Genomic DNA, 26,600 nt, shown 5'->3' on the forward strand with positions numbered 1-26,600 from the left:
ACTGTAAAAGTTCTTTACACAATACTCCTCGGCATAAATGAGCAGTTAACCGTTGCAATGAAGGGGTAGCCCACTTCCCAGGCGATAGGCTTTTTACAAATGCAGCAAGGGAAAGAACTTGAATTTGACCAGGTATCAGGCTCTTGCAGTCCCGGCACATAAGAACTGGAGTGTGAGAGCAAGAAGCAATTCAAGGAGTCAATATGTTCTCCATCTCAGAGGAGAAAACGGATTGATACAGAAATTAGCTTATCCTTCCACTGGCTAGTCACAGGCTGGGTCAAGTCCTGGATGACTTGTGCTCAGAGGAAGAGGGTAAATTATGCTGGTTATCAGACAGAGGGGGAAACACTGGATTGGAGTTAGGAGAACTATGAGGTGAGTGAAAGTCACTCACCCTCATAGTTCGAGCCGACGTGTGACAATGAAACTGTCATACATCGGCTCAATAGATCGGGAAGTGAGCAAAGGCATACCGTCGCTCGCTCACTTCTCAATCATCTCCCTGCAGAGAGCCGTGACTGTCAGTCACGGCTCCCCGCAGGGATTCCCCCCATCCCCAGTCCGATCCTCCAGCACTGAGTGGAGGAACGGACGGGGGAGGGGGCGGATAAAGCTGGCTCTGCCTCTAGATAGGCAGAGCCCACTGTCACTCACGCAGCTGGGTGGATCTCGACAGTAATGTTGGGATCCGTCCCGTCTGTGGCGGTCTTAGTATACCGCGAGATGTAGTTTGTGATATACTGAGCTTTGGGTCACGGGAGGACACTGGTATATGTCCTCCGTGACCTTTAAGAGAGCTATGGGGAAAAACACTTACCCCATAGTTCTCTTTTAAGTGTTGCAGTAAAAGCTGGTTTGTTTTAATTTTTTTCTGTTCAATTCATTTGTATCTTGTTATTCTTCATTTTTAAATTTCAAAACATACTTTTTCAATGTGAGTCTAAAGCTATTCTGTTACTCTCTGTGGGACTCTCTGCCTAGTTATATGTGGTAATAATGATGTGACATCACTGAAGGCACACTACCAGTGCTTCATGAGGTGCAGTCTGGTCAGCTTCCAGTAAGCATGATTACTCATTCGTATTCTTCCTGAAATTATTTTGCAATCAGCAAATTCTAACAGCTACAAAAAGTCAGTTTAGGAAAAGTGAAAACAACTTGAGTAATGGAGATACGATTGATTTTTTTTACATTAACATTGTACAGCAGAAGCCTTAAGAGTGGGATTACCAGACACAGATGAGGAGCAGATGAAAAGTGTACTGCAACTTACATTAACTGGCTCAGTTCATTGTAACACACGTGTTATTCATTCTTCACAGCCGTGTGTGTGACAATAGAGGTGCTGGGGCAAAGATTATATGCACATTGTAGTCATTACACTAGCCATGTACCTGTGTATCTGTCCTGGTTACAAATTATTTCCCAGTAGGCTTGCAGGAAGCAGACTTCACAAGTAAAGTTTAGTTTAGTACTGATAAAATCAGGTTTCAGGGGTTTAGTCAGGGTCATCCCTTTAATGATGCAGCCTGAGGCTGTTGCCTCAGGCGGCATCTCTTTGGGTCACATGGGGTGGGTAGCAGGCATAGCGGCATGGCTGCTCTGCTGCACAGTGTTTGAAGTGTGCAAGCCACCACCCTTTCCGGCCAGAGCATCCTAGTTTGCGAAGAGTCAGGGCCATGCACATCTCCCCGTCCAGCTCTTAGCAACCTGGGATGTTCTGGCCAGCGTCCCACCCAGCTCCTGGCAACCAGTGACATCACTGGTCACCAGGAGCTGGGTGGGACACCAGCCAAGGTGCCCGAGGTTGCTAAAAGCAAGGCAGGGAGAGGGCAGCATCACTTTCGTGTCTGGTAGCGCCATCTCCTCTACCCAACTCCCGCTGCTCTGATTGCATGCACCCCCCCAGGCCATAATAAAGCTAGGGACACCACTGGCTTTAGTTGTCGTAGGGGTTAACCCTATGGAAACCTGGCTAGTTTCTGGTAACGTTAGGTTAAAGGATATATATTAAAGGATATATAGAGGCACCAGCATAGCATTAAGCACTGGCGGAACTACCAGGGTCGCAGCGGTCACAGCGGCCGGACCAATACTGGGCATTTTCACGAGTACTCGTGAAAATGTCCCGATACTAATCGCAGGCCAAATTACCATGGTCACATTTGTGACCAGGCCCTGGTGTTCGGCCAGTTGGGGGGAGCCCAGAGAGGAAGAAGAGGGTCCGCCACCTGCAGCTGCCTCATGCTGCCCCCGGTTTTTTGGACACTTGCGGACCGCAGTTCAGACAGAGGGATGATGAAGACGCTGTAGCGGGGGGTTTGGCCAGTCAGGGAACTCGATTTGCATGCACTATTTTTTCTGACCGCACTGGAACGCAGGCATTGATTTGCCACATGTTCTGTTGAAGGCGATCGACTGCAAACGGGTGGCGTGCCTGTGGTGCCATTGACTTTACTGCATTGCCATGCCCCCTTCCACCCCAGAACGCAGTGAGCCGGCTGGCATGCGATCCAGTGCGTTCCCGCACCAAATCGGGCTGGAACGCACTGGGGCTGGTGTGAACTAGCCCTGAAAGTCATAACAAACATACTGTTTATTTAATAGAAAAAGAGAAAGGTATCAAAATCAGGTTTTTTTTGGGGGGGCGGGGGGCCTTAATGGTTTCTTGCACCGGGGCCTGAGGTTTCTAGTTACGCCTCTGGCATTAAGTATTCAGAACAGGCACTGGGCAATAGATTAAAAGAAGTTATTATGCTCCAAAATATGTTCTAACTTTTAAAAACATAGCATATCTCTGCCCTGTAGAAACTTCTGCTGGCTTTTTATTGCTTCTAGGTCATCTTTATCCAGGTCATAGCCCATAATGCCTAGCCTCTCACATGCAGCCGGGCTCCAGGTGTAGGAGAGGCTTGCAAAGTAGCTCAAATATTTATGGGGGCTTAATGGACAAAGAAAGTGACCGATGTTTTTCTATTTATATAATTTTCTATAATATATACTAAACACTCAAACTACTGGAAAACAGCAAATATTACAAAGAAAATACAAATAATTCTGTTTAGAAAACTTTCTTATTCAGCACAATAACAGGTGTCCAATAGCAGTAGCACTACTATGTTACCACATTACACAATTAGTGAACAAGGAGATAAGAATATCAACAATGTAAAACAATACCCTATTAAGAAGTAAACAAATTCAAGAGACATTCCGGTTCTGAGATGTATTGTCTACTACATTAAGTGTTACTTTTGTAAATCCAGCCAACAGATTGATCTCCACAGCAACTCTGAGACCTGCCGCTGCTTCTAACAATCACCCAAAGCCAGCCCGAGTGACATCTAATAAACAAAAGGGAACAGAGCGCCACCTCCGTGTGTAAAATCGTTTATTACAATAAATAAAACAAGGGATAAAAGTACTCACAAACAAACGTTTTCATCAGGCTTTAACAACAAACGAGAGACCACACTGTCTGTTAACCCATCATGGTATCCCCCGACTATGTAACACGGTAGTCTCCGGTCACATCACCGTCCACCGACCGCAGTCAGCCAAGATTGACGCGTTTCAGGGGCAAGCCCCCTTCCTCAGAATCATCATCAGCCCCCTTCCTCAGAATCAACCATCATGATTCTGAGGAAGGGGGCTTGCCCCTGAAACGCGTCAATCTTGGCTGACTGCGGTCGGTGGACGGTGATGTGACCGGAGACTACCGTGTTACATAGTCAGGAGGATACCATGATGGGTTAACAGACAGTGTGGTCTCTCGTTTGTTGTTAAAGCCTGATGAAAACGTTTGTTTGTGAGTACTTTTATCCCTTGTTTTATTTATTGTAATAAACGATTTTACACACGGAGGTGGCGCTCTGTTCCCTTTTGTTTTCTATATTCGTGGTGGAAGCCCCAGAGCCTTGGATGAGCAGCCCCTCAAGTCTGTGTAAAAAACTGTGATAAACTGTTGAAAACTTTGAGTGTGCAACAGCAAGTGGATTGTTCAGCTGGCAGCCATTAGCGCCAAGAGCTAAACAAAACGTTTTGTCCGAGTGACATCTAATGCCTATCCCTGGGCTTTCCCTGGCATACTGAAAATTCTCTGCATGAACTCTGCACAAACCCTCTGTACAGAACGATGTTCATGATGTGTGAATACTGCTACACTGCCCAGCTCTCTCCGCTGAATCTGGATTTGTCCTTGACAAATAAAGCATACAGCGAAGGCCTCACTGATTCTGAAACTACAAGTGCATGGGATATAGCAATAAAAGATTGTCATAAATTAAGAGCGTGCACTTAAAATTCTTGGCAAATTAATCTTCCTAATGCACTTACATTTATCGGAAATGTTTCTGGACCTATACTATGTACTGATTTATATAGCTACAGTAAATCCTTGCAGATTGGGTGCACAGTTTAATGGGTACTTAAAGGATATCTAAATCAAAGAAAACAGAACATATTGGAGTTTACTGGTTCTTAGATGTGGTGGCTGTGCTAGTTTTCTTTTCTAAGGCTAAGCACAGAAATATACTTGTTGATCCTGTTAGAAATTGTGTATCCTTGGAACGTCCTGTGGACTGAACTGAGTTTCTGCAGCAGGAAGTGAACGGGAATGTCCCCAATGGTACACGGTCAGCAAAAAAAGTTTTGGTTTTACATACACTTTAATTTGGATACATTGGATATTTCTGTCAGATGTTTATTTCTATCTGTGACCAAGGTAGGAATGTTTTCCCCTCACTTCCAGTCCCTGTGACACCCATACATGAAATGGGGGGGGGGGGGGAGGGGGGGGGGGGGGGGCAATACAGGAAGACACAGTTGTTATCCTTCCTTATTCTGCTGAAAATGTTTCTGTTGCTGCCTGTGTCCCTGTTGAAGACATTTCTTATCACTTCATGTACTGACATGAGATGATGGCAAATCACCCCAAAAGAGGTACAGATAGCATATTGGAGAAGGGCCATTGTGCCTGTTTAAATGGATGCTTCGGGAGCCGTTCAGTATTATATTTTTGTAATTCTTTCTTTTGTATTTGTTGTATTATAATAAATAGTCTTTTAACATAGGCGAGGGGATTGTCTGATGCATTGTTTATGTTCCACTTATATGGAGGCGTAGAGCCACTGTAAAGGCTCAGCTTTAGTGGTGAATACTTTGCACTTCTTTTTGGTCTTGTAAACTCCCCTTTCACTTTAATGATTTATGCAAGAAACACTCAATTTTAATTTATAATAGCAAAAAAATCCATTGAGAGGGGTGTGAACCCTTGCCTTCTCCATCCAAACCTGCGAGTGTTTTGGTTATAAATATAAATTAAGGCTCTTTAACAAAACTAATATACATCCATTTCCTCTTCCTTCTTGATCAATAGATTCTAAACATGAAAATAGGCTCTAGACAGAAGCTGACAGCTTGCTAACATAGAGTTCTAGTATCGATTGTTGTCATAATAATCAGGTAATATGCTTGTTCATATAAGGGAGAAATCTGGTATGCAAGGCCTTTGTCATTCAAATGCACATACGGCATCATTATTCGTAAACAGAGCCCTGTACACATGGAAAGGGTGTTGCTATATAGCATCCCATTAGGCCTTGCTCCTCTGAGCTTTCCATATCACAGGTAACATATTACTGTGGGAGTGCAGAAAGTACAATTATCCCTGGGCCCATGGGGATACTTCCTATAATATACCACATTACATTCATTACAGAAAAAAATTCCATTCTTCTTCACATCACAACCCCCCTTCTATTATCTCCTGGATGAGCCTCTTGTAGGGTTACAAAAAATGTAAACTGTGACTCAGTTTTATTAAAATGAGGTAAATTAAGGGTTGAATGGGGATAGACAAAGTTTTTTGAATGAGACATGATATTTATCCAGCTTTAATTTTTTAGCAGGCTTTTGTGCTTTTAGGTAGAACCTTTAATTTGGATCTCCTACTGCTGAGGCCTCATCAGATGCAGAACGCCCAAAAATCTTATCCATACAAACTAGAAGATTTTGAAGCTAAGCTCCAGTTAGATATTCATTATAAAATCAATAAATGTATTTTTGAAATACAGTCACTTATATTATACTTAGATTAATGTAATACTCTGTACCGCAGGACTGGGAGAGGGAGGGGCAGCAATGCAACCTTCATTACAGGAGGAGAGAGCAGCGTGATGACTTCACTAGTGTAGTAGGGCTCCTTTATTGTTGATAACTAGGTAATAAATGAGCAGGCCAAACCAATTTTTCTAAATGGGGGGTGTTGTGCTCAGATAAATCCCTTTTATTGTTGAGTCAGCAGCCTCGGGATTTGTCCTTGACCAAAAATAATCAACTGTAGTGTAAAAATGGGACTGGCTTAGCAAGTAAGACAATTCAAATATATGTATGTCAAGTGTGTATATACCTGTCTGCCTGGAGTTCAACTTTAAATCTGTCCTATGCTCCCTGCTACTTTTTGAATGGAAATACTTGAAAGTTTTGCATGTTGAGGAGCATGTGACCCCTCAACATCTGCCAGCCATCAGTGTAATATAGAGAGTCCATAATCCTGTGTGAGCTATTTCTCCAGTGACTTGTTGCTTGCAGATGGTATTCTTTTAACTAGGGGCAGTCAAAGAGTCCGGCAGGGTAGTAAAAGGACTAGAAGTATGGGCTGAGCACAGATGAATTTTATGATTAATTTTCAGCACCTTTACTGGTCAAAACCAAATTAGCTAAGGTTACTAATGGCTGATTATACTGTACTGAAAACCGAACTTTAAGCTCTTCAAACTTTGAAGAGCTTCTTCATTGGATTGCCCATAACATTTTGAGATTAACATTTGCTTCTTAAAAACTGTTCCAACTTATAACATGAAGAACCTAAATTGTCAGAATGCTTACCTTCATAGTCACAGGGATTGTAGTCCCAATATTAGCTTTATAAAGCCAGCCTTGTTTAATAACACCTCCTTTATGAGAGCAAATCGATGCAGAATCCTGCAGAATAATAACCAGGGAAAATAAATTGTTAATTAAGAATACTTTTAATGATTATTTTCCTTGATACAAGGTATTCCAACACCATGTACTAGAAAAAAACTGGACAACTGCCCCATAAAGCCGACCTATTCTGAAATAGCAACCTCCCACGTCCACTATATCTCAATTTCTTACTTCATCTTTGTCAAAGTCCTCGTCGATCTCAAACAAGTGGCACGGAGTCTTCTCTGGCCGAAAGGATTTACTATAAAAAGCGGAAAATATTATGAAAGAACAACATTAAAAAAACAAGCTTTATGGTTCCAGTATTATTTTTTTCTTTTATTAGGCATGTGGACCTTATTTTTGTAAGTGTCTCAAATAAACTTTTTTTCATCACTAATATATTTTTGAGCGTTCTTTACATTCTTTGTTATTTCTATATAACATTTCTGTCCATATTTTACAATGCTTTACATTACTGTGTCGTAATTCTAGCCATTTCCATTTTTCTGTCTGCCATGGGTGATGGGCACATACAGGGGCTGATGGAGCAAAATATTACTGAAACAAATCTAAGCTCGAATCAATATTAGGTTCCTTGTTTCACTCTTCCACAGAAGGAAAGATTAATTTTGATGGGCTGCTGTAAGCAACACCTCCACATTGCTCAACTTTTTATGGAGTGCTTTTTATAAGTCCCAAAGGCAGCTCCTGTATGTGCAGAAAACAAATGAAACTAAAAAAGCTTACAGCATCCTCAAATCCAAGAACACAAGTAAGTCTGAAGACATTTTTTTTTATGTTAAGCTCAGCCCGTAAAACACCAGAACCATGAGAAGTTACAGAAATGAGAGATGCCTGGGGTAAGTAGAAGGTATATATTGAATTAAAATGCATGTGCACGTGAAAAGCATCTGTTATTTTTTTTTTCTGTGGTGAAATGGTGGAAGTTCCTTTTAAGTACTGTGAGTTACCTACAGCTACCAATCAAACATTTAAAAGTCCCATGGACTCTTTAAGTTTACATCTGATTGATGTCTGTGGGCAAACTTTCATAAATAAGGCCATAGTTCTTTGGCAGTGGTATGACATTGGTCTTCCTGAAATGCATAAAGTTGGCCATACACTGCTTGAGTTTCTATCTGATCCTGCTGACTCAGCCAAAATTTGCACCGTAGGTGGCCCTGTCAGCACCACTCTGTTTGACAAATGCTGAATTTTTTCAATCCACTTTGATTTAAAGAAGTCAATCAGCTGCAGTCAGTTTGGGTATTCTGACTTCTGCGGGTGCCGACTAATATAATAGCCCAGCTAGGAAGATTCCACCATCAATGCTGTTTAGCATGGATGGGGTAAATCAAGTGAATTTGTTTGTTCAGCCCACAGGACTAAACGAGAAAAGACTACAGGTATATGGCCAGCTGAAGACTATGAACAATGAACAGATTCAGGCACCAACTACTGTCCCCCTGTGTTATCAGGAAATTTGTCTGCATTCTGCTTCAGCTTCCATCCATTCTTTATGTCAAAACTTAAAGATAATTTTGATTGTGTTCACAATTCAATAAGCAGAACTCACCAGGGCAAGGCTCGACAGTCCCCCGAGTACTCCTCGAATTTGTAGTTCACCACTTTCCAGTCTGAGCTGTAGTATTTTATGCACTGAAAACATGCAATAATTAGATAGTAACATTCTGAAGGACAATAAACTTGTTCTCACAATCAAAATGACTACTGTTACACCCCTACCTACTTACACTCAATATCCTCCACTCACTCATCTCTATGCTGGAGAGGATGTGGTTGTCACCTTTTCCCACCTATGGTGGTTCTGTACAAAAATTAAGCAATTTTGGTCCTGTGTGGTTTGTTTTATTTTTCTCATTACCAGAATTGTCATTCCTTTAGATCCATGGGTTTGCCTGTTTCACTGCCTGAATATGTCTGAGAGTGCATACAACAAGACCTACATCTGCTCAATGCGGCTCCTCGTACATTTCAACTGGCAAACAAAAAAAATACCATCAACTAAGGAGTGGTTCCACAAGATTGACTACTTATGTCTCATGGAGGAACTAACTTACTCATCTCGAGATAAACTTGTTAAATATGAAACTCTCTGGCAACCCTGGAACAATTTTAAACATACTCCTCTTTATCTTCAGATTATTTTATAGGTCTACCATGCTTCTCTTTTGTATCCCCTCCTTAAGCAGGACATCCATGCCCACCCTACTCTATTCTATTATGTACTGATCTGTCCTGCCCTTCTCTTTTTCTCCTTCATTTTCAACTCTATCTTCTCCCTTCTTCCCTGCCGGTTATCTTTAAATTTGAAATTGCTTATAGGTTTTCTTCTTTTTGTTGGCTCTGAAAATTTGTACCTGCTTCGGTTTTGCTTGAACGTACTCGATGACACCAACTTTATACATCAATGTGCACTGTCTGTACCTATTAGTGTATTTATTACTTTGTTGCCTTTCTCTTTTACCATACAAACCTAATCAACTTTGATTAAATTAAAAAAAAATAATGACTATTTTGCAGCACAAGAACATCATTCCAAGGAAAACACTGCTAAAATTCTTACAACGGTCTCCAATTCTGGGATTATAAGCCTGTCCTTGCTCCTCAACTGCACTAAAGCGTCACTTCTACTTACTACTATATTTTTCCCTGAACCTGAAGCATAAGCTTAAATAAAAAAGTGGCTGCATTTCTCATATTCCCACCCTTGATAATATGTCCTACAAATGGTATGCATTATAATGATACATGGTGAGACGTTGTAGATGGAATATAGATATACTCAACAAGTAACGGGCAGATAATGAGATATATTTATACAGTGGTATTAATGTCTTGTGTTGCCTCTGAGTTATCTGGCTCATTAATGATTTTAACTGAACAGTGAAACCTGCAGTTAGCAGTTGGTATAGAGCAGGGGTAGCCAAACTCTGGCCCTCCAGCTGTGGTGAAACTACAAATCCAATGATGCATCTCTCTCTGGGAATCATGTCGGTGGCTGTGAGAATCTTGCAATGCCTCATGGGATTTGTAGTTCCACCACAGCTGCAGGGCCAGAGTTTGGCTACCCCTGTTATGGAGAGTACACTTTAACAGTCATTCTCTGGTTACTGGGGAGCTCAGACTCATGTTCCTTCCCTGGAGCTATTAACATTATTTAGTAGTTAACCAATCTGCAGTTTCAGAGTCAAAGCCAAGTGCTTTTCGCCAAGGTTGCCAAAGTTTAACAAATGTATCTGGAATTCCGCTGATACATGACATTTTAATAGTACGGTTAGGTTGACTGCATCAATCTACATTTACAAGGAAGGCAATGATGGTAGGATCCATATTTGTGCAATAAAACTTTTTTCGCTAATAAAAGTCTCACTATCACTATTTAAAGTGCACTAATTACACACGAAATAAAATGGGAAGGATTAGAACCTTTGTGGGGCTTTTATGGCAGTGAAAGGAAACTCCCCAAAATGAACAGAAATTCCATCTTTAACAGCTGGAACAATGGTTCCCATTGGGAGATTGAACCTTTACTCCTGTTCTTGTAAAACATGTCAAAGGTTGATTCCACTCCACTTTCCGTCCCACAGAACATAGTCAACAGAGCAGGAAGTGAGGGGGAATTCCACCAGCAGGCAGCAGTGAATACTTGACAGCAGACTTCATCACCTCTGTCTAGTGAGCAGAGGGCTGTCTCATGAACTAGTAAATCATGTTTGCCCCCTAACCTAATGCAGCCTCCCTTCCCCGGGATGCAAAATTATTTTGACAGACGCGGTTTTGCTGTTTGTTTACATTCAGCGGTGCAAGTCTTCACTGTCCTGGCAGCACCTGTGCATTAGTTCTCCATAGGCTTCTATGAGGCTGTGTCCCCAGGCCAGAGAGATTTGGAAATGGTTCCACAGAATTCTATGGGGATATAATGCGCTGGGGCGGCCAGGACAGCAAAGAATTTCAGCACTGGATGTAAACAAACAGCAGAATGATGATCGTCAGCTTGAGGTAAGTACGCATCCATGGAGGAGGAGGGTGGGTTAGGTTTGTCCAGGGAAAGGGGGCAGAAATAATAAGTGCTTGACTCCAAAAACTGTCTTTTCCATACTGCAACCTTTCCCCTGCACTAGTTAATTAATTATTTTCTCTTTTTTTTTTTACTCCGGCCTGACCTCTGTCTCTATTCTAGCCCAAGTGTTAATGGCATGTCCCGCTCTTGGAGACTCCAGGAATATGCCTGCTACATCTCAAGAGGCAGAGACAAAGAGTGGCTGGAGGGTGGACCTGGTAATGCATCATCGACGGCCGGCTGTAAGAACCCGGAGAAGACAGCCAGCTCTTGATGATGTCAGAGGGGAAGATGGCGGCATGGGACCTGGCATGTGGCAGTGGCTCAGGAGATTGCAGCAGGAAAATGTTGGATTCACTGGATAGGTGCGTATGTTTTTTACAAGATAACCCTGCAAAACTTACACTTATTCTTTAATAAGACAAAAGACTAATTAAAATAGATCTCCAGGATTTTCAAACGTTAACCTTTGCAGTGGGGCTACCCCAGCACTGCAAGGGTAACTGCTCGTTTTGATCTAGGGAACGGAAAAAAGAAAATACGCTCACCCAATCCTTGATCCTGCAGTGGTGACCGCTCACCTCTCTTCCACTCTGCTCCAGCTGTGGTATGTCTCGTGGCGTCCCCACGTCTAATTTAAGTGAATAGACGTGATGATGGGGAAGAAGAAGCTGCAGGCACTGGTATAGCATCCAGTTGGGATTGAGGATCAGGTGAGTATATTTTATCAGGTGAGTGTATCATTTTTATTCCATTCCAAAACGAGCAGAACACCCTTGCAGTGGGGGGTAGCCCCAACTGCAAGGGATAACTTTTTTTAAATCCTGGAGTTTCTCTTTAAAATAAGTGCAAAATGTAGCAATCCATAGCAACCAAATAGTATTATCAAATTAAAAAGATAACAGGGAATTTGATATATGAGTTTGCCATATTGTTCACATACCTCCTTCACAAACAGACTCTTGGCTTTTGTCTCTGCATCTTGTGGTACTGCTGATTGTACAGTTCTGAGTTGGCGATCTACTGTGGAAATCTGTATAAACATAATGCCAAAAGCAAAAAGGCCATGGCGTTACTAAAGAGAATACACAGAACCAACACAGACTGTGCATATAGTGCAGAACACTCACAAACACATCCTCCATAGGGAACATAAGCATATCTCGATAGGGATCGCTGAAGATCTGAGCCTTCTTCTGGGAAATGACCGTTTCATAGTCCAAAGGTTCCACCATTCTCGCCTTTTCCTGTATGAAAATAAAATATGAATGAATAAGCCCAACTTGGATTATACAGTAAAGCCAAACAGATCTTGCTGAATTTAGCATTATTATTATTAACAACATATATGTAAACTCTATCAATGAAATTATCTTTCTTTGTCCCCATTTGTCCATTAAATATACCATTGAAAACATTTTGTTATATATGTTAGATAAGTGCAAACAAATCGGTTGATCCTGCCAGAAATCCATGGTTCTCCTAACTGCCTGTAGTCATCCCACAACTCTGTCTCTGCTGCACTGAATGCTCAAGCGGTGTTTTCATCTCTGGACTACAGGAGACTTTTCCCACTCATCATTGTCATAACATAAGGGGCCAAGCTGTAGTCCAGCATGAGAGAAATGCGCAGGGCTGGGATTTAATTGCAACACAGCTGAGGAATCTTCCCACCTCCCTGTGATAACATCGGGTTTGTCACTGAGCACCAGTGCTTTCACATATGTCACACACTCCTCCATATCTTGAGGTATTACTTGTACCAGGTATATTTGATCTGCTCCTGACAGCTAAACAGAGTAGTGGGAAAGCAAAGTGGGGCTGTTGGGGGGGCGCATTAAAGCAAACATGTTGCCAGGCATAGGCAAAGCACAGGTTTGGTTTAAGCCTCCACCAAACATATCCATACTGGTAGAAGTCAGAAATCGTTTCTTATAATTTTAGTGATTCACAAATTTGGATACAATTTCCTTTTAGATAGAAATAGACTTTAAAGGGCGGGTGTGTCTCACTGAAGAAAACCAAACAGATCCAAGAAGCTGCAGACTGACAATCCCTTAAAGTGACATTAAAGTCAAAAATCTTTCCCCCCCTCCCCCCCAATGTTAATTAAAGCACTTACCTTAAATCAGGGCTCAAAATTTCCACTCGCCCCCTCGCAATTGGCGAGTGAAAATTGCAATTTTGAGCCCTGCCTTAAATGATGTTTCTTAATCCGATTTTCTTCTTCTTTCTTGTCTTTTTCATCTGTCCTTCCAGCGCTGCGGCGGGTCTCCGATCCAGCGCTGACTCCTCTGAGCTTGCTGGCACTTCTATCCCACGGTGTCTGCATGCGGGTGCACGCTGTCCATAGACTTACCTTGTGTCTCTCCTCGCGTCCCGGACGAAAATGTGAACTGTGCATGCGCCTCCCCAAGATGCTTTGCGGCCGCCCAAGAGTTTTCACATTTTCAGACGAGAGCGCACTAGGATTGCATATATCTACTAGCAAGCAGTAGGTTTATGCAAAAACTTTTTTTTTTTAAAACACTTTAAAAGAGGTTTAAACTTACCTGTGTCTTTGCCGCGCGCTCCCGTCCGAGAATCTGAAAAATCAAAGGATCTTGGGACGGGCACATGCGCAGTTCAGATTTTCGGCCAGGATGCGAGGAGACACACAAGGTAAGTCTATGGACAGCGTGCACCCGCATGCAGACACCGTGGGACAGGAAGTGCCAGCAAGCTCAGAGGACTCAGCGCTGGATCGGAGACCCGCAACAGCGCTGATGGGACAGATGAAAACGACAGGAAAGAAGATCGGATTAAGAGACATCATTTAAGGTAAGTGCTTACACTAACATTGGGGGGAGGGGAAAAAAATTATACTTTAATGTCAATTTAACTTTTAACAAAAATGTATCTTATTTGTGTATCACTCGGCTGTAGATCCTCAAATCATCTCTAAATTTGTGCTGACACTGTCCTTCCTTCTGCAGGGTGGCTACTTTTGCTCCTATGGTCCCTGTGTGTGTTGTAAAGTAGCCACCACTCCAAGCTTGCTTCCTTCATAGACTACAATCTCAATACAAATTAGTAAACTAAACATGAGATTGTAGTCCATCATGGGAGTAAGCTTGGAGCGGTGACTACTTTACAACACAAACAGAGACCACGGGGAACAAAAGTAGCCACCCTCTAGAAGAAAGGACAGTGTCAGCATGAATTCAGAGATGATTTGAGGATCTACAGCCGAGTGATACAGAACTAAGATACATTTTTGTTAATAGATAAAGTACTTGAATGTATTTTTAAGATCTAAATCCTGAGTTTAGTGTCACTTTAAGTGCTACTAAACATCAGCATAATGTCGGTAGCGATATCCTACATAAGCCCTCTCTCCACCGTAAGCACACCTGATTATCTCTACCTCTGTGCTTACACAGCAGCCATTCCCATTGAGAGCCTGAAAGTGGTAAAAAAAAACTGTCAAGGGTATTAATCCTTCCTTAAAGCTTGACATACACTTTAATATAATACTTTAATTTTGCATGCATGGCTGATAAACCATCATGCACTAAAAGAAGGGTCAAATGCCACAAATAGCAGTATAAAGTTTATTCCAGAGCTGCTATATTTAGAGAAGTTCCACGGTTCAGATTATAAATCACTACTGTTTAATCTAAGCGTGATTTAAAAGGCATTCAAGTTTGATAAGGACTTCTGGGTTTAGACAGGCCGTTTGCAAAGTCTATGGAAACATAAGTACGCAAGTAATAAATAATTCAGTTAGAAGAAAGCTATAGCTTTTCCAGTTTTAGGATACATACAGTGTTATTTTATTTTAGGATACATACAGCATTATCTTTTTTCAGTCTCGTGCCAGAAGGATCTGCTTGGAGTCAAAATGTAGGTAAAATATATCCCTGGGTAGAAAAAACTCCCCTTGCAGAGGGGCTACTTCTAAACTGTGTGTGTTAATTGCTCGTTTAGTCTAGGGGTATGGTGTAAATCACTTTTACTTACCTGATCCCTGCTCCCCTAGTGGTTGGCACTTACCTCTCTACCCTGCGTTCTGGCTTGAGGACTGGTTCTAGGTGTTTATAAGTATAATGCAGGGCTTTGGACCCTGCATCATATGCGCTGACATCAGCAGGCCTGCGGGAGCGGAGGGGCTAAAGAGGCGGCAGGAGCCAGTCTTGGAACAGAGAAGTGAAAGTGCTGTACAAAGGCCCCCCACACAAAAATGTACTGGTAACTCTTGTAGTTTTTTGTTTTTTTTAACTGGAAATAGGCTTTAAGGAAAGCTCTAATGGTTATGGATCAGTTTTTACATTAATTTAAAGGAGAACTATGAGGTGAGTGATTTCCACTCATCCTCATAGTTAGAGCCGACCTGTGACAAAGAAGCTGTCATAGATCGGCTTTACTGATCGGGAAGTGAGCAGCCAAGCCTGTCACTTCCCAATTGTCTTCCTGCAGTGAGCGGTGACTGTCAGTCACGGCTCCCTGCAGGGATTCCCCCTCTCCGATCCTCCAGCGTTCACTGGAGGAACTGAAGGGGGAGGGGTGGGCACAACTAGCTCTGCCTCTAGATAGGCAGAGCCAGCTGTCACTCACACAGCTGGGTGGATTTCGACAGTATTGTCCAGATCCATCCCGGCTGCGGTGCTATACACTGATAATTGGGTCATGGGAGGAGGTTAGTAGACCCTAAAGAGAACTATGGGGAAAAACACTTACCCCATAGTTCTCTTTTATGTTTTTTTTAAATGCACATTTTTTTAAACTGCTGTTTGATTTTGTTATCATATTTTACCTCCATTTTCTTACAGATAAACATTCAATATATGAAAAGAATTCCCAGAGAACTATGGGTTAGCTAGAAAGACAGCAATGCTGGCTTGGCTCGTTTGACTGAAACTCCAGACAGAGCCATTCAATAAGCAGGAATCACTGCAATATGTCATCCAATTGATTGTGTAATTGTAGCTTGAGCTATTGAAGTCTATAAGATATACACCTCAATACAGCATTAAGAACCCCCTTGTAAAGACCTAGATAAAATGAACATGAGCCAAGATCTCTGCCTGCTGGCTACAAAATATTAATATACAAAATGTCATATTTACCTAAATATCTCTTAATTGTTATTGTTTTAGTCCTAATATAAACAAAAGAAAATGTGTACAACATCATTGAACATTTCCTTTAATCACAGTGAACATGTGTTTAGGCTAGAAACCAAGGATAGGCCAAGGTCAGACTAGTGATCCTGTTGCTGTTCAAAACTCACCAATGGCAGGATAGCTATGTAAGATGAAGCAGGTCAGTGACATACTGACTTGCTTGCATGCGTAGCTGGCTCACCAGCTAGATAAGCGGGAATTATTCGATTGCAAAGGGGTGACACCTCACTCCACCTCATTCATCCAGTGAGGAAGCGTCACATAAATGCATTGTGTGCTTTTTCATGTGCATTTTCACTGCACGTTTCAGTGATCCCGAAACTGACGAGTCATGTGACATGGGCCTACCTAATTCAGACTATCAACATGTTACCAGAAAATGTCTGCATGTTTTAGAGAATGAAGGAGTGCATTTGAATAGAAAGGTGCATGTTAAGCTGAAAATAGGAAATAGTATATAATTTCTTCACTATGCCTTTTGTGGGTTTTTTTTAACCATTTGCCCTTAATTAACATACTTGCCTGCCCATTGAATCTAGTATTATACCCCTGAGATGTGCTGTTCACATGACACCAGCCAGTTCCCCTGCCGCCATCTTTGTGCACCTTAGTCATCAGGCAGCTGGCTGCCTCCTCCATGTTCAGGCAGTCAGCCCTGATGATGCGAATAGCTCTGACCACCAGCCGCTCTGTGTCCCTACTCCCGCTGCCTCTTGGAATATGTCAGGGATATCCACAGGAGGCTGTGGGAGCAGGGCACGCCATTTTACCTAGGCGAGAATGACAGTGGGGGTGGGGTCAGATTAGAAATAAAAAAAAATGTAAACAAATATGTTTTCTATTAAATTGCAGAGGGGGCGGGTTTAGAGTGAAGGTCTGCTTTAAATAAACAAAATACAATGATGTGCGGTACATTAAAAAAGCATTTTTACTCCCCACAAACCATGTACTGGTACTAACTTTTTGTAAACATTTACAGTATTATAAAGACTGATTACTGAAAAGAAGTATGACCCTGGAAGAGTACAGCCAAGTTACCTCATTTCCTGAGAAATTTTGGTCAGCTATGCTAAGCAGCACAAGACTTACTGGAGATTCTGAAACAAATAGATGTGGCTTGACCTCAACTAGGTCTAAACTGCCAATATGATATGTGCAAGAAAAGTTGCTTAGCCTCATAGTTGCAAACATTTCAAAAACATTTTTGGAGTCAACTTTTTTTCTGTGTGTCGAGCTGGAGCATTTATTTAAATTGGACATGGGTCTACAAGAGGCATATCGTCAACCTCTTGTAGAATTTAATTTTAAAATATTGTATAGACAGGAGGATTTATCATAATAAGGACACAACACAGCCAGGAAGGTGTTGCTTATTAGTAAAATTATAAATGTATTTATTTAGCTAGCTACCACTTGTAGTCTGTACAGTCCGCAACCCAACAGCTCTTGCAGAGAATATAGAAATAAATAACAATTACACTGCAAACACAATTGACATAAAATAATTAGAAAACATTATTGACACTGACCATTCTCTAAATACTGAGACACCTTTTGTGGTGCCTGATGAGTTCAAGGGCTCTATAGGTGGCAAACGTATTGTGGAATAAAACTAGGTAGGAGGAATTACACTGTGGCAAATTATAAATCACATAGAGGTAAGTTGGAAATTTGTACCAAATGAATAAAGATAATCATCGTACCCACAAAATACTCCTCACTTACTGATCCACAACTGAGTTTCACAGAAACGTATAAACCTAAAGAATCTTTTAAAAAAAAGTATAACAGGATATGGGCTTTATCTGAGGCTTCCTTAAAGAAGAACTTCATTAAAATAATCACAAACTACTTAGCAACCAGCAACTGTTGAGGCATAAACACTTTGGTTAAGACTATGTGAAGTGCAGCGGTCAGCACTATTGTAGTGCAGAACATAACACATAGAGCAGAACAGTCAGCAGAATTTATTGTAAAACACAATATACAGAGTGCAGCCGGCATGTGTCATAGAGACCAATATATTGCTGGTCAGGAGGAAAAAAAAATTTGGCCTCCGTGGTAGGAAAAAAATACCCACCATCTGTGGTCAGTGAGAAGACAAATTTCACCAGCGTTGGTGATCAATACGGCTGTCAGTGGGAAGAAAAAAATGTCTCGCTATCAGAGGGAAAAAAAGAATTGGTGTCCATTTGGGGAAAAGATGAAGCATTGGAGTTCAGAGGGGATAAAAGTGGAACACTGGTGCTCAGTGGAAGTAACGGGGCAGTGGTGCTCAGTAGTGATAGCTGTAGGGCATTTGTACTCAGTAGGGGTCAAGGGAGGGGGGAGTATTGCTTAGTGGTGGTGGCATTAGTGCTTAATGTGGGGGTCAGCGGTGGACACTGGTGGTAGCAAGGAGCATTTATTCTCAGAGGGGGTCAGGGGTGGGCAGTGGTAAGTGGCAACGCTGCTGGTGAACTTTCACAGCAGGCCCCACACTGATGAAGGTCTTATGCAATTGCTCGCTGTTGGGAGGTATGCTTCATGCTGCGATCCCAGGACAAGGCTTGCGCGGGACAGCATCATGAAAACTGAGACTGTCCGGAATCTGGTAAGAAAGCAGGCTGAATATATTTGTAGAACAAACAGCCTTAAAATAAACTGTTTTCCAATGTTTACAGAAACCCCAGCCAAATATGAACTAGCTTATAAAAATAGAATAAAATGATAGATAGATAGATAGATAGATAGATAGATAGATAGATAGATAGATAGATAGATAGATAGATACAGGTGAAACTCGAATAATTAGAATATCGTGCAAAAGTAATTGCAGTAAGTGCTGCAAAAGGGGCCCAAACCAAGTACTGAGTACATATGCATGCTTGTACTTTTCAGAGGTCCGATATTGTTCTATGTACAATCCTTGTTTTATTGATTGCATGTAATAATCTACTTTTTTGAGGTTGTGGATTTGGGGTTCTTGGGGTTTTCATGAGCTGTAAGCCATAATCATCACAATTATGACAAATCACGGCTTGAATTATCTTGCTTTGCATGTAATGAGTCTATCTCATATATTAGTTTCACCTTTTAAGTTGCATTAGTGAAATAAATGAACTTTGCACGATATTCTAATTATTCGAGTTTCACCTGTAGATAGATAGATAGATAGATAGATAGATAGATAGATAGATAGATAGATAGATAGATAGATAGATAGATAGATAGACCAATGCATAATCAGAGGACAAAACTCTGCTATACTTGGTCCCCAAAGATACTTTCTGCTCTTCATGTCACATACACAGCATGTACCACTGCCAGAAAGATTGATTGAAGTACATCTAAACTAATTACTAATAAATATATCTGATCAGGCTGTGTTTGTATTGTGGTATATTTGGAGCAATATTGTTATTCATTTTAAAATTTTTCACAAAAGCTAACACAACAGTAATATTCAGAACTGTATAAACATTAATTACAACAAAGCAGAAGCCTCCTACGAAGATGAACATGGATAAGTAAAACAGAACAGCAAGACGAAATACTATAAAAGTAGAAATCAGACATCTATACTTTGAACTAAAGCCAATTCTGGAATCAGAGTCCCGGAAGACATCTTCAAGTGCAATTTTGTTTAAAAATATTTGTAATTCCGCATTAGGCTAAAATAGTATTGTGGTGTATTTAAACCCCAAAATACAAATGTAATATATTGCAGTTTACCAGTCTTTAGATGTGATGGCTGCATTAGTTTTCAGCATGTCTGCATTTTTTGGCAGTACACTTCATTCCACATTACACCCGTGTTGTGATGTGAACGGCAGACATAAAAAACAATTATTTTCTATGTGACCTACCAATGCACAGCGTTGATCAGTTGCTGAACAAAATGCCGGTCGCCATTATTGGTGTGAACAAACCCTAAGAAAACTGATAATTGCAAAGCTGAAATATGTATTTGTGACCTGTCCTACCTGAGTTTATCCACTACTGTAAAATAAACTGCTTGGTCAAGACTATGATTTAATAATGAAGGAGCAGCAGCTTACTAACGAGGTCATCTATGTGCTCTCTCCACCATTCAGATTCAGAGCATTACAGGAGGATATTACTAAGACAGATTGAGACCCTATTAAAACAAACAAGTTATTATTAAATACATATTTGGATGACATGGGGGTATTGTATATCTGTCTCCACTTACTGGATTTATTGAATCGTGAACATAAACCAAATATCATAGTGCCCCAGAACCACGTTTCTCTTAGAGAATTTCACAGTATACATACAATCGGTCTTCCAAGACAAATTCCTAGTGATGAAGAACACCAATTGATAACAGGAAAACATCACATTTGAGCACATAAACAAAACATTGTTCTTCTAATAGTGTTCGGTCGCACCCAGCTGATACCACAGAAATGGATTTATAGGACCCTATTGGTAAACCTCAACCAAAGCAGCACATTTTCTATCCACAACTATTCAGCTCCAAAGCCAGAACTGCCAGCAGCACTCAAATGAAAGCTCTGAACAATGTCATACCTCTTATGACAGCATATTACTAAGACAGATTGAGACCCTATTAAAACAAACAAGTTATTATTAAATACATATTTGGATGATTCATCAGCATCATTCAACCCACTCTCTATCAGACCAGGTCAACCAACCCCCCCTCCCCCCCCGCCCCCAGCCTGTGAATGGCGTACAAGAGCTGCGAGAGGCTGATACCAGGTCAAATTCAGGTGCTTACACTGCTTGCATTTTACAAATATATTTAATGGTGTAGTTATAATTACAGAACTGCTTTACTTAGTATCTTCTATATCTTCAGCTTTTAGAGGAAAAGGAGAAATCTGGGAGAAGACACCAGCAGCGCCAGTGAAAACAATAGTGATTGGACACGGCTTTATAACCTGCCCTAATCAGGTTTTCCAAGCTCTTTTAGGCCAGTTGTGTTTGCCTAGTCCCCACAGACTTGTGATTGCAACCAGATTAGGGATGCTCGTCTCATGACTATGGGTACCATTTAGACAATATTTCTTTTCATGAAAGTAACTCCTACACTGCTGGTCAAGTTATAACAGTGCGGAAGAACCAGGCTGCAAAGCTGAAATTGTGAGGAACAGTTAGCCATAGAATACAGTTACAGATATAGTATGACGTTACATATATCCATGTTATTCAGACTGAAGTGTGCCTAATATATGTAATCTAGGTAAGCTCTGAAGGACAGTAACCCAAAGCACCTCAATGCACTAAAGCATCACACAGTAATGCAGCTCAATGCACAGAAATGCACCATTGCATTCAATGTGTGGCATAAAACGCATTAACATTGGTGTGTTGGCAAAGGTGAGAAGCCAGCCTTATAGATTTTGTTCTACAGAAGACAAAACTGTAAACCCAATTAGAAAATTATTATTATTATTTTAGCCTATTTAAAATAGCCCCCATTTATAATATTATTATTATTTTAGCCTATTTAAAATAATACCAGCTTTCGTTATTTTTGTTATTATTTTAGCCAACTTTAAATAATTTTAGCTTTTATTATTATTATATTTTTAACCAATTCCAAATAATTTATGTTTTTGCTATTATTATTATCATAATTGTTATTATTATATTTTTTTGCCAACTCAAAATAATTTCATTAGGGGAGGAGTAATCAATATGGAATTCAGGAGCTAGCCAATTCCATGACAACAACTAGAACAAACCAAGTTAGGCGCCAGCTGTCATTTTTTTTAAGGAGCATTGGCTACCTGGTTCCAGGGATATGTCCACACCTGTATTATTATTATTATTAATTTTTTAGCCAGCTCAAAATATACCAGCTAGTAAAATATACTAGTACTCGCCCAAAAGCTCCAATAGCTAGCCCGATACTTGAGCTTCCGGTATCAGGAAGCCGGGCAGCGACTCATTACACTCTGCCGAGCTTCCTGATTGGCCGGGAAGCCGGCACCATGCTCCCTCGTCACTTATGACGAGGGAGTAAGGAGCCGACTTCCTGGCCAATCAGAAAGCTTGACAGCGCGTAATGATTCGCTGCCCAGCTTCCTGGTTGGTCGGGCCGACTCCCTGCCGGTCTTTCTGATTAGCAAGGAAGCCGTCTCCATGCTTCTCCTCAGTAGACTAGACGAGAAAGCATGGAACCGACCTTTTGGCCAATCAGAAAGCCGGGTGCTGTGTAATGACGCAGCACCTGTGACGAAGGAGCATGGAGCTGGTATCCCGGGTCAATCAGCAAGCCGGGCGTCGCGTCATTACACAGTTCCCAGCTTCCTGATTGGCCAGAAGGTCGGTTCCATGCTTTCTCGTCTAGTCTACTGAGGAGAAGCATAGAGACGGCTTCCTTGCCAATCAGGAAGACCGGCAGGGAGTCTTTACACGCCGCCCGGCTTCCTGGCTAATCAGGAAGCCAGGTGGCGAGTCATTACATGCCGCCTGGCTTTCTTAATGGGACTTCGGTATCGGTATTCAGGAATCGTCGAGTACCGGAAAAAAAATATCAGTACTCGAACTCTATACCGGTCTCTATGCATCCCTAGTGGTTATTATTTGAGCCAGTTTAACAAAATCGCAGCCTTTGTTTTATAAAGGCCTTCACTTTGATCACATAATGTAGAAGGTGCAGTTGTGCGACAGAACAGTGAGGGCTGGTGCAAACTTGGCCGATCCCAGGATGCACGTCCCGGGACTGCGCGATTGTGTGCGGTTGCCTACGGCCCTATTGATTTCAATGGGGTTACATCCACGTGGCAATCGCTGAATTGCGATTGCACGGTTGGAATTGTGGTAGGAAACCACGCAATCTGCCTGGGGTGCCATTAGCAAATAGTGCGATCAGCGGTGGTGTGCGACTTTCGCCATGGATCACCCAGGCGTGAACCTGGCCTTGGACAATGAGAGCAGAAGGAACTACCCAAAGTGTACAAGAGACATTCACAGTATGGTTTAGGGTTTTGTAAAGTGAATCACTGTATGACATCATCGGAAGCGTACAAAGTTCCTTTCATACAATAAGTTATAAAGCCACTTCCCCTTTCTGGAGTCAGTATGGCCAGTTCAGGCAGTTACACATTGAATCTGTTCGGCTGCTGTGAACACAATTATACCTGAACCTAAAAAAGTGTCAGACGAGAGAACAACTGATATCTCCAGTTTTTGTAGCGCACTCAGATTGAACCTTGCCTTTATATATCTGGTCACATGATTGTAAGATAAAGAATGCACAAATGTCAGTGATTTCAGATACAAATAATAAAATACATGTAGTGTTATTGTTCATTCTTCTGCTAAAGTGAAGGAATGCATTTTGCACTTTCTATATTGCTCATCATTGTACAGTGCCAAAGGATATGACAGGGCTATATCTGTGAAGGTTCTCATTCATCCAGGTCATGGTATATCTGTAAAAAAGAAGTCAAGGCAAGTCCAGTTGCCTTGACTTATTTTTTACAGATATGACAGGGCTATGTTAATATGTTAATTCCAACCTAAACTCCAGGTATCCTGCAGTGTACATGTACAGACAGGGAGCACGCTGACAGGAGGAGAGATCAGATATCTGACCATATAAGGGCCCATGTTGACAAGTGTTCTTGTAAAATGCAGCCATCTCTTATTGGAATGCATCATGATTTTAGAGTTTACCATGAATAATGGCACTAGAATTTTTGCTCTTACTCCACCATGCGCAGTGACACCTAACACATGGAGGAATTGTCATTTTCATACGTAGGCGTACCCGATGTGTGCGTTTATGTTCATATGTGCATGTATGTGTGGGCGGTATGCAGGGTGTTTTTTAATGGATTTAACTTTAATTTTCCATACTTTTTTTTTTTGCACTTAACTTTATTGCTATCACATAGAGGGCTAACAAGTCCCCTGTACGGGAGCACATTGTAGGTCACAGGTTCTCTTTAAGGAGACATTAGGGTCTATTAGACTGCTAATTTCACTTTTGCAGCCCAATGAAACTAGTTAAGCACAGATCTTGCTTGCAGCGTGTCAGCAGAATGAAAGTAAACTGACTCCTGGCTCCATTAGGGCCGCTCTGCCACAGTCATAGTACATACATCTGTGGAAGTGAAGGAATCAAAGCGTATGTCAAGGCAAATATGGAAAAAAAAACATATTTCATACATCTCTGCAATACATGCACATCATTGTTTGCTTTAAACATACTGCAAGTATAAAAAAATAAGTAACAGAGTATAGTGTACTCCTACCTTCTTCTTTGACATGAAAACACAAAGGGGGAATTTATCAAAAGTGGAGCAGAAGATTCTGGAGCAGTTGCCTATGGCAACCAATCAGCTTTTCTCTTCAGTGTGTTCAGTTAAGGTTTAAAAAATGAAAGGTAGATGCTGATTGGTTGCCATGGACAACTGCTCCAGCTTCTCTCTGCTCCACTTTTGATAAATTCCCCCCAATGTATGTTTCACTCTGAATTCCATATAATTTGGTGTCAGCCCTCCCTACTTCATTTCTGATGGATTACAAAGAACACTGACCTCTCCTCATTTCCTCGGCCTTTTCATCTCTATAACCCCTCCTTGTGCACAGGTAAAGAGCACAGGAAGATTTCTGGCAGGATCAACAGGTATTTTTTGGTATATTTAGCAGAACAAAAGGGAGCAAACAGGAAAAGATCAATGTTATGGTTTACGTACACTTTAAGTATTTTTAAGCAGGCCATGGTTGACCTTTAAAGTATGTCTAAAGTTTTTTCTTGATAGACCAGTTTATCCAGTTTTGAATATAGCAGGGAACAAGAAAAAACTCTGTCAGGTTTTTATAGCTGTCTGTGTCCCAGATGGGGAGTTTCACCTTCTCCATTTGTCCTGGTGACCAGTGGGGTGCCCCTCTCCCTCCATGGCAAAGTTGCCGACCTTGGGCTCCCACATACATGCAGCCAGCTCAGTGACGCAGAGCCCATTAAAAGTGCAGACAGCAATTGCTGCACGGCCCCACTGATTCCAATGGGGTACATCCGTGCGCCAATCGCAGAAAAAAAGGTACATGTACACGACATGCGGCTATTTTATCATGTTCAGACGCACCCACAGCGCAATCGTCGGTGATGGTTGACTCCGTGACCGTGCAGCAATATTCACGATTGCCACATGGTCACGTATAGCCCAGGGGTGCACTGGCCCTAAGCCTGTCACACAGGAAAATCAGGGGCCAGCAGCGTTGACTTTACCAGAAGAAGGGACCCTGTGAGGTTCAAAAACGTTGCATTTTTCATGTCACGCTGAAGGAATTCCAATACAGAGGATATTCTGAAGGTGAATGTTGTGTGGATCCTCTAAACTGAAAAGGCTCAGCTGCTGTGTCTGTCTATGTGACCGGTTCAAAGGCCAGGCAGGGAGCTCAGTAAAGCTGAGTCTGTGGTTTTGTCAGGCTCAGTATTCCTAAGCTGCACTGAGGACTAAGTCTCCATTATGAAAACTGTAGCCTCCATGGCACCCCCAGCTTCTACAATGGCGCCTCCATGAGAGCCATCTTAGGCGCCCTTATTGGCACCACAACTCAGCTGGTTATTACCGTTGTCAACAGAACAGAAAGTGATGAGAAATCCTTTTTTTATTTTTTACAAATGTCATTGGTACAGGAATAGAAGGGGGATATTCCAATGTAGACACCTGTTGTAGTGACAGCTGACTGAGAAGGGCTTTTTAGTGTTTTGCAGAGATTTCTTCTCACTTTCTGCTGTGTCTCTGGGACTGTAAGTAAAGGGAAGTCCCATGGGCATCCGCATTCAGACACAAGAAGATAAAACTGACAAGTGTTCTAACTATTTACCATACACTTGAAGAGAACTATATAATATAACTAAATATTCTCTCTTCATTCACTGACCCAGCACTGCTTCCTCCTCCACTATCTGACAAGATACTTATTTATTACCTTCCCTCTTGTTTTCCAGCCCCTTTAAATGGCAAACCTCTACAGCAGAGTACTACCTACGCTTGCACGTGTCCCCGATGTACATGTCTTTACTATACAACTGTATCTACTCCTTGGTACATATTTTACCCTATTTATTTTTACAACTTGCTATGTACTACAAGAGACGAGGGAACTATGTAATCCATACATAATAATACAAATTTTACTGTGCCATCTTCTGCTAAACGGCATGTTTAGTAAAGGCATCATCCAGACACCCCATGTTTTGGATTCCTCTACATAAAGCCTACAGAATATCCACACCTATAAGGAAAAGTATTGCTGACTGTGAAAACGAGTGCAATATTAGGGTTTCATATATGTATATAGATCTCTCTCTCTCTCTATATATATAGAGAGAGAGAGAGATCTATATACATATATATATATACAGTATATATATATATATATAT

At 41.5% G+C, this 26,600-nt stretch overlaps 1 protein-coding gene across 1 annotated transcript in view; it reads right to left on the bottom strand.

The window, feature by feature from the left end:
* The window catches only part of DOCK11 (dedicator of cytokinesis 11), a 197,325-nt gene that overhangs the window by 159,281 nt on the left and 11,444 nt on the right, over window positions 1–26,600 (bottom strand). Inside the window, exons 2-6 of the mRNA XM_018558995.1 lie at window positions 12,190–12,306; window positions 12,003–12,092; window positions 8,552–8,634; window positions 7,165–7,234; window positions 6,892–6,987 (exon numbers count right to left, since the gene is read on the bottom strand). Coding sequence (XP_018414497.1) covers window positions 6,892–6,987; window positions 7,165–7,234; window positions 8,552–8,634; window positions 12,003–12,092; window positions 12,190–12,306 — 456 coding nt within the window. The remainder of the gene's footprint in view (window positions 1–6,891; window positions 6,988–7,164; window positions 7,235–8,551; window positions 8,635–12,002; window positions 12,093–12,189; window positions 12,307–26,600) is intronic.

The sequence above is a fragment of the Nanorana parkeri genome, unplaced genomic scaffold (assembly GCF_000935625.1).
Source record: "Nanorana parkeri isolate BGI_ZX_2015 unplaced genomic scaffold, ASM93562v1 scaffold373, whole genome shotgun sequence".
Classification (NCBI taxonomy): domain Eukaryota; kingdom Metazoa; phylum Chordata; class Amphibia; order Anura; family Dicroglossidae; genus Nanorana; species Nanorana parkeri.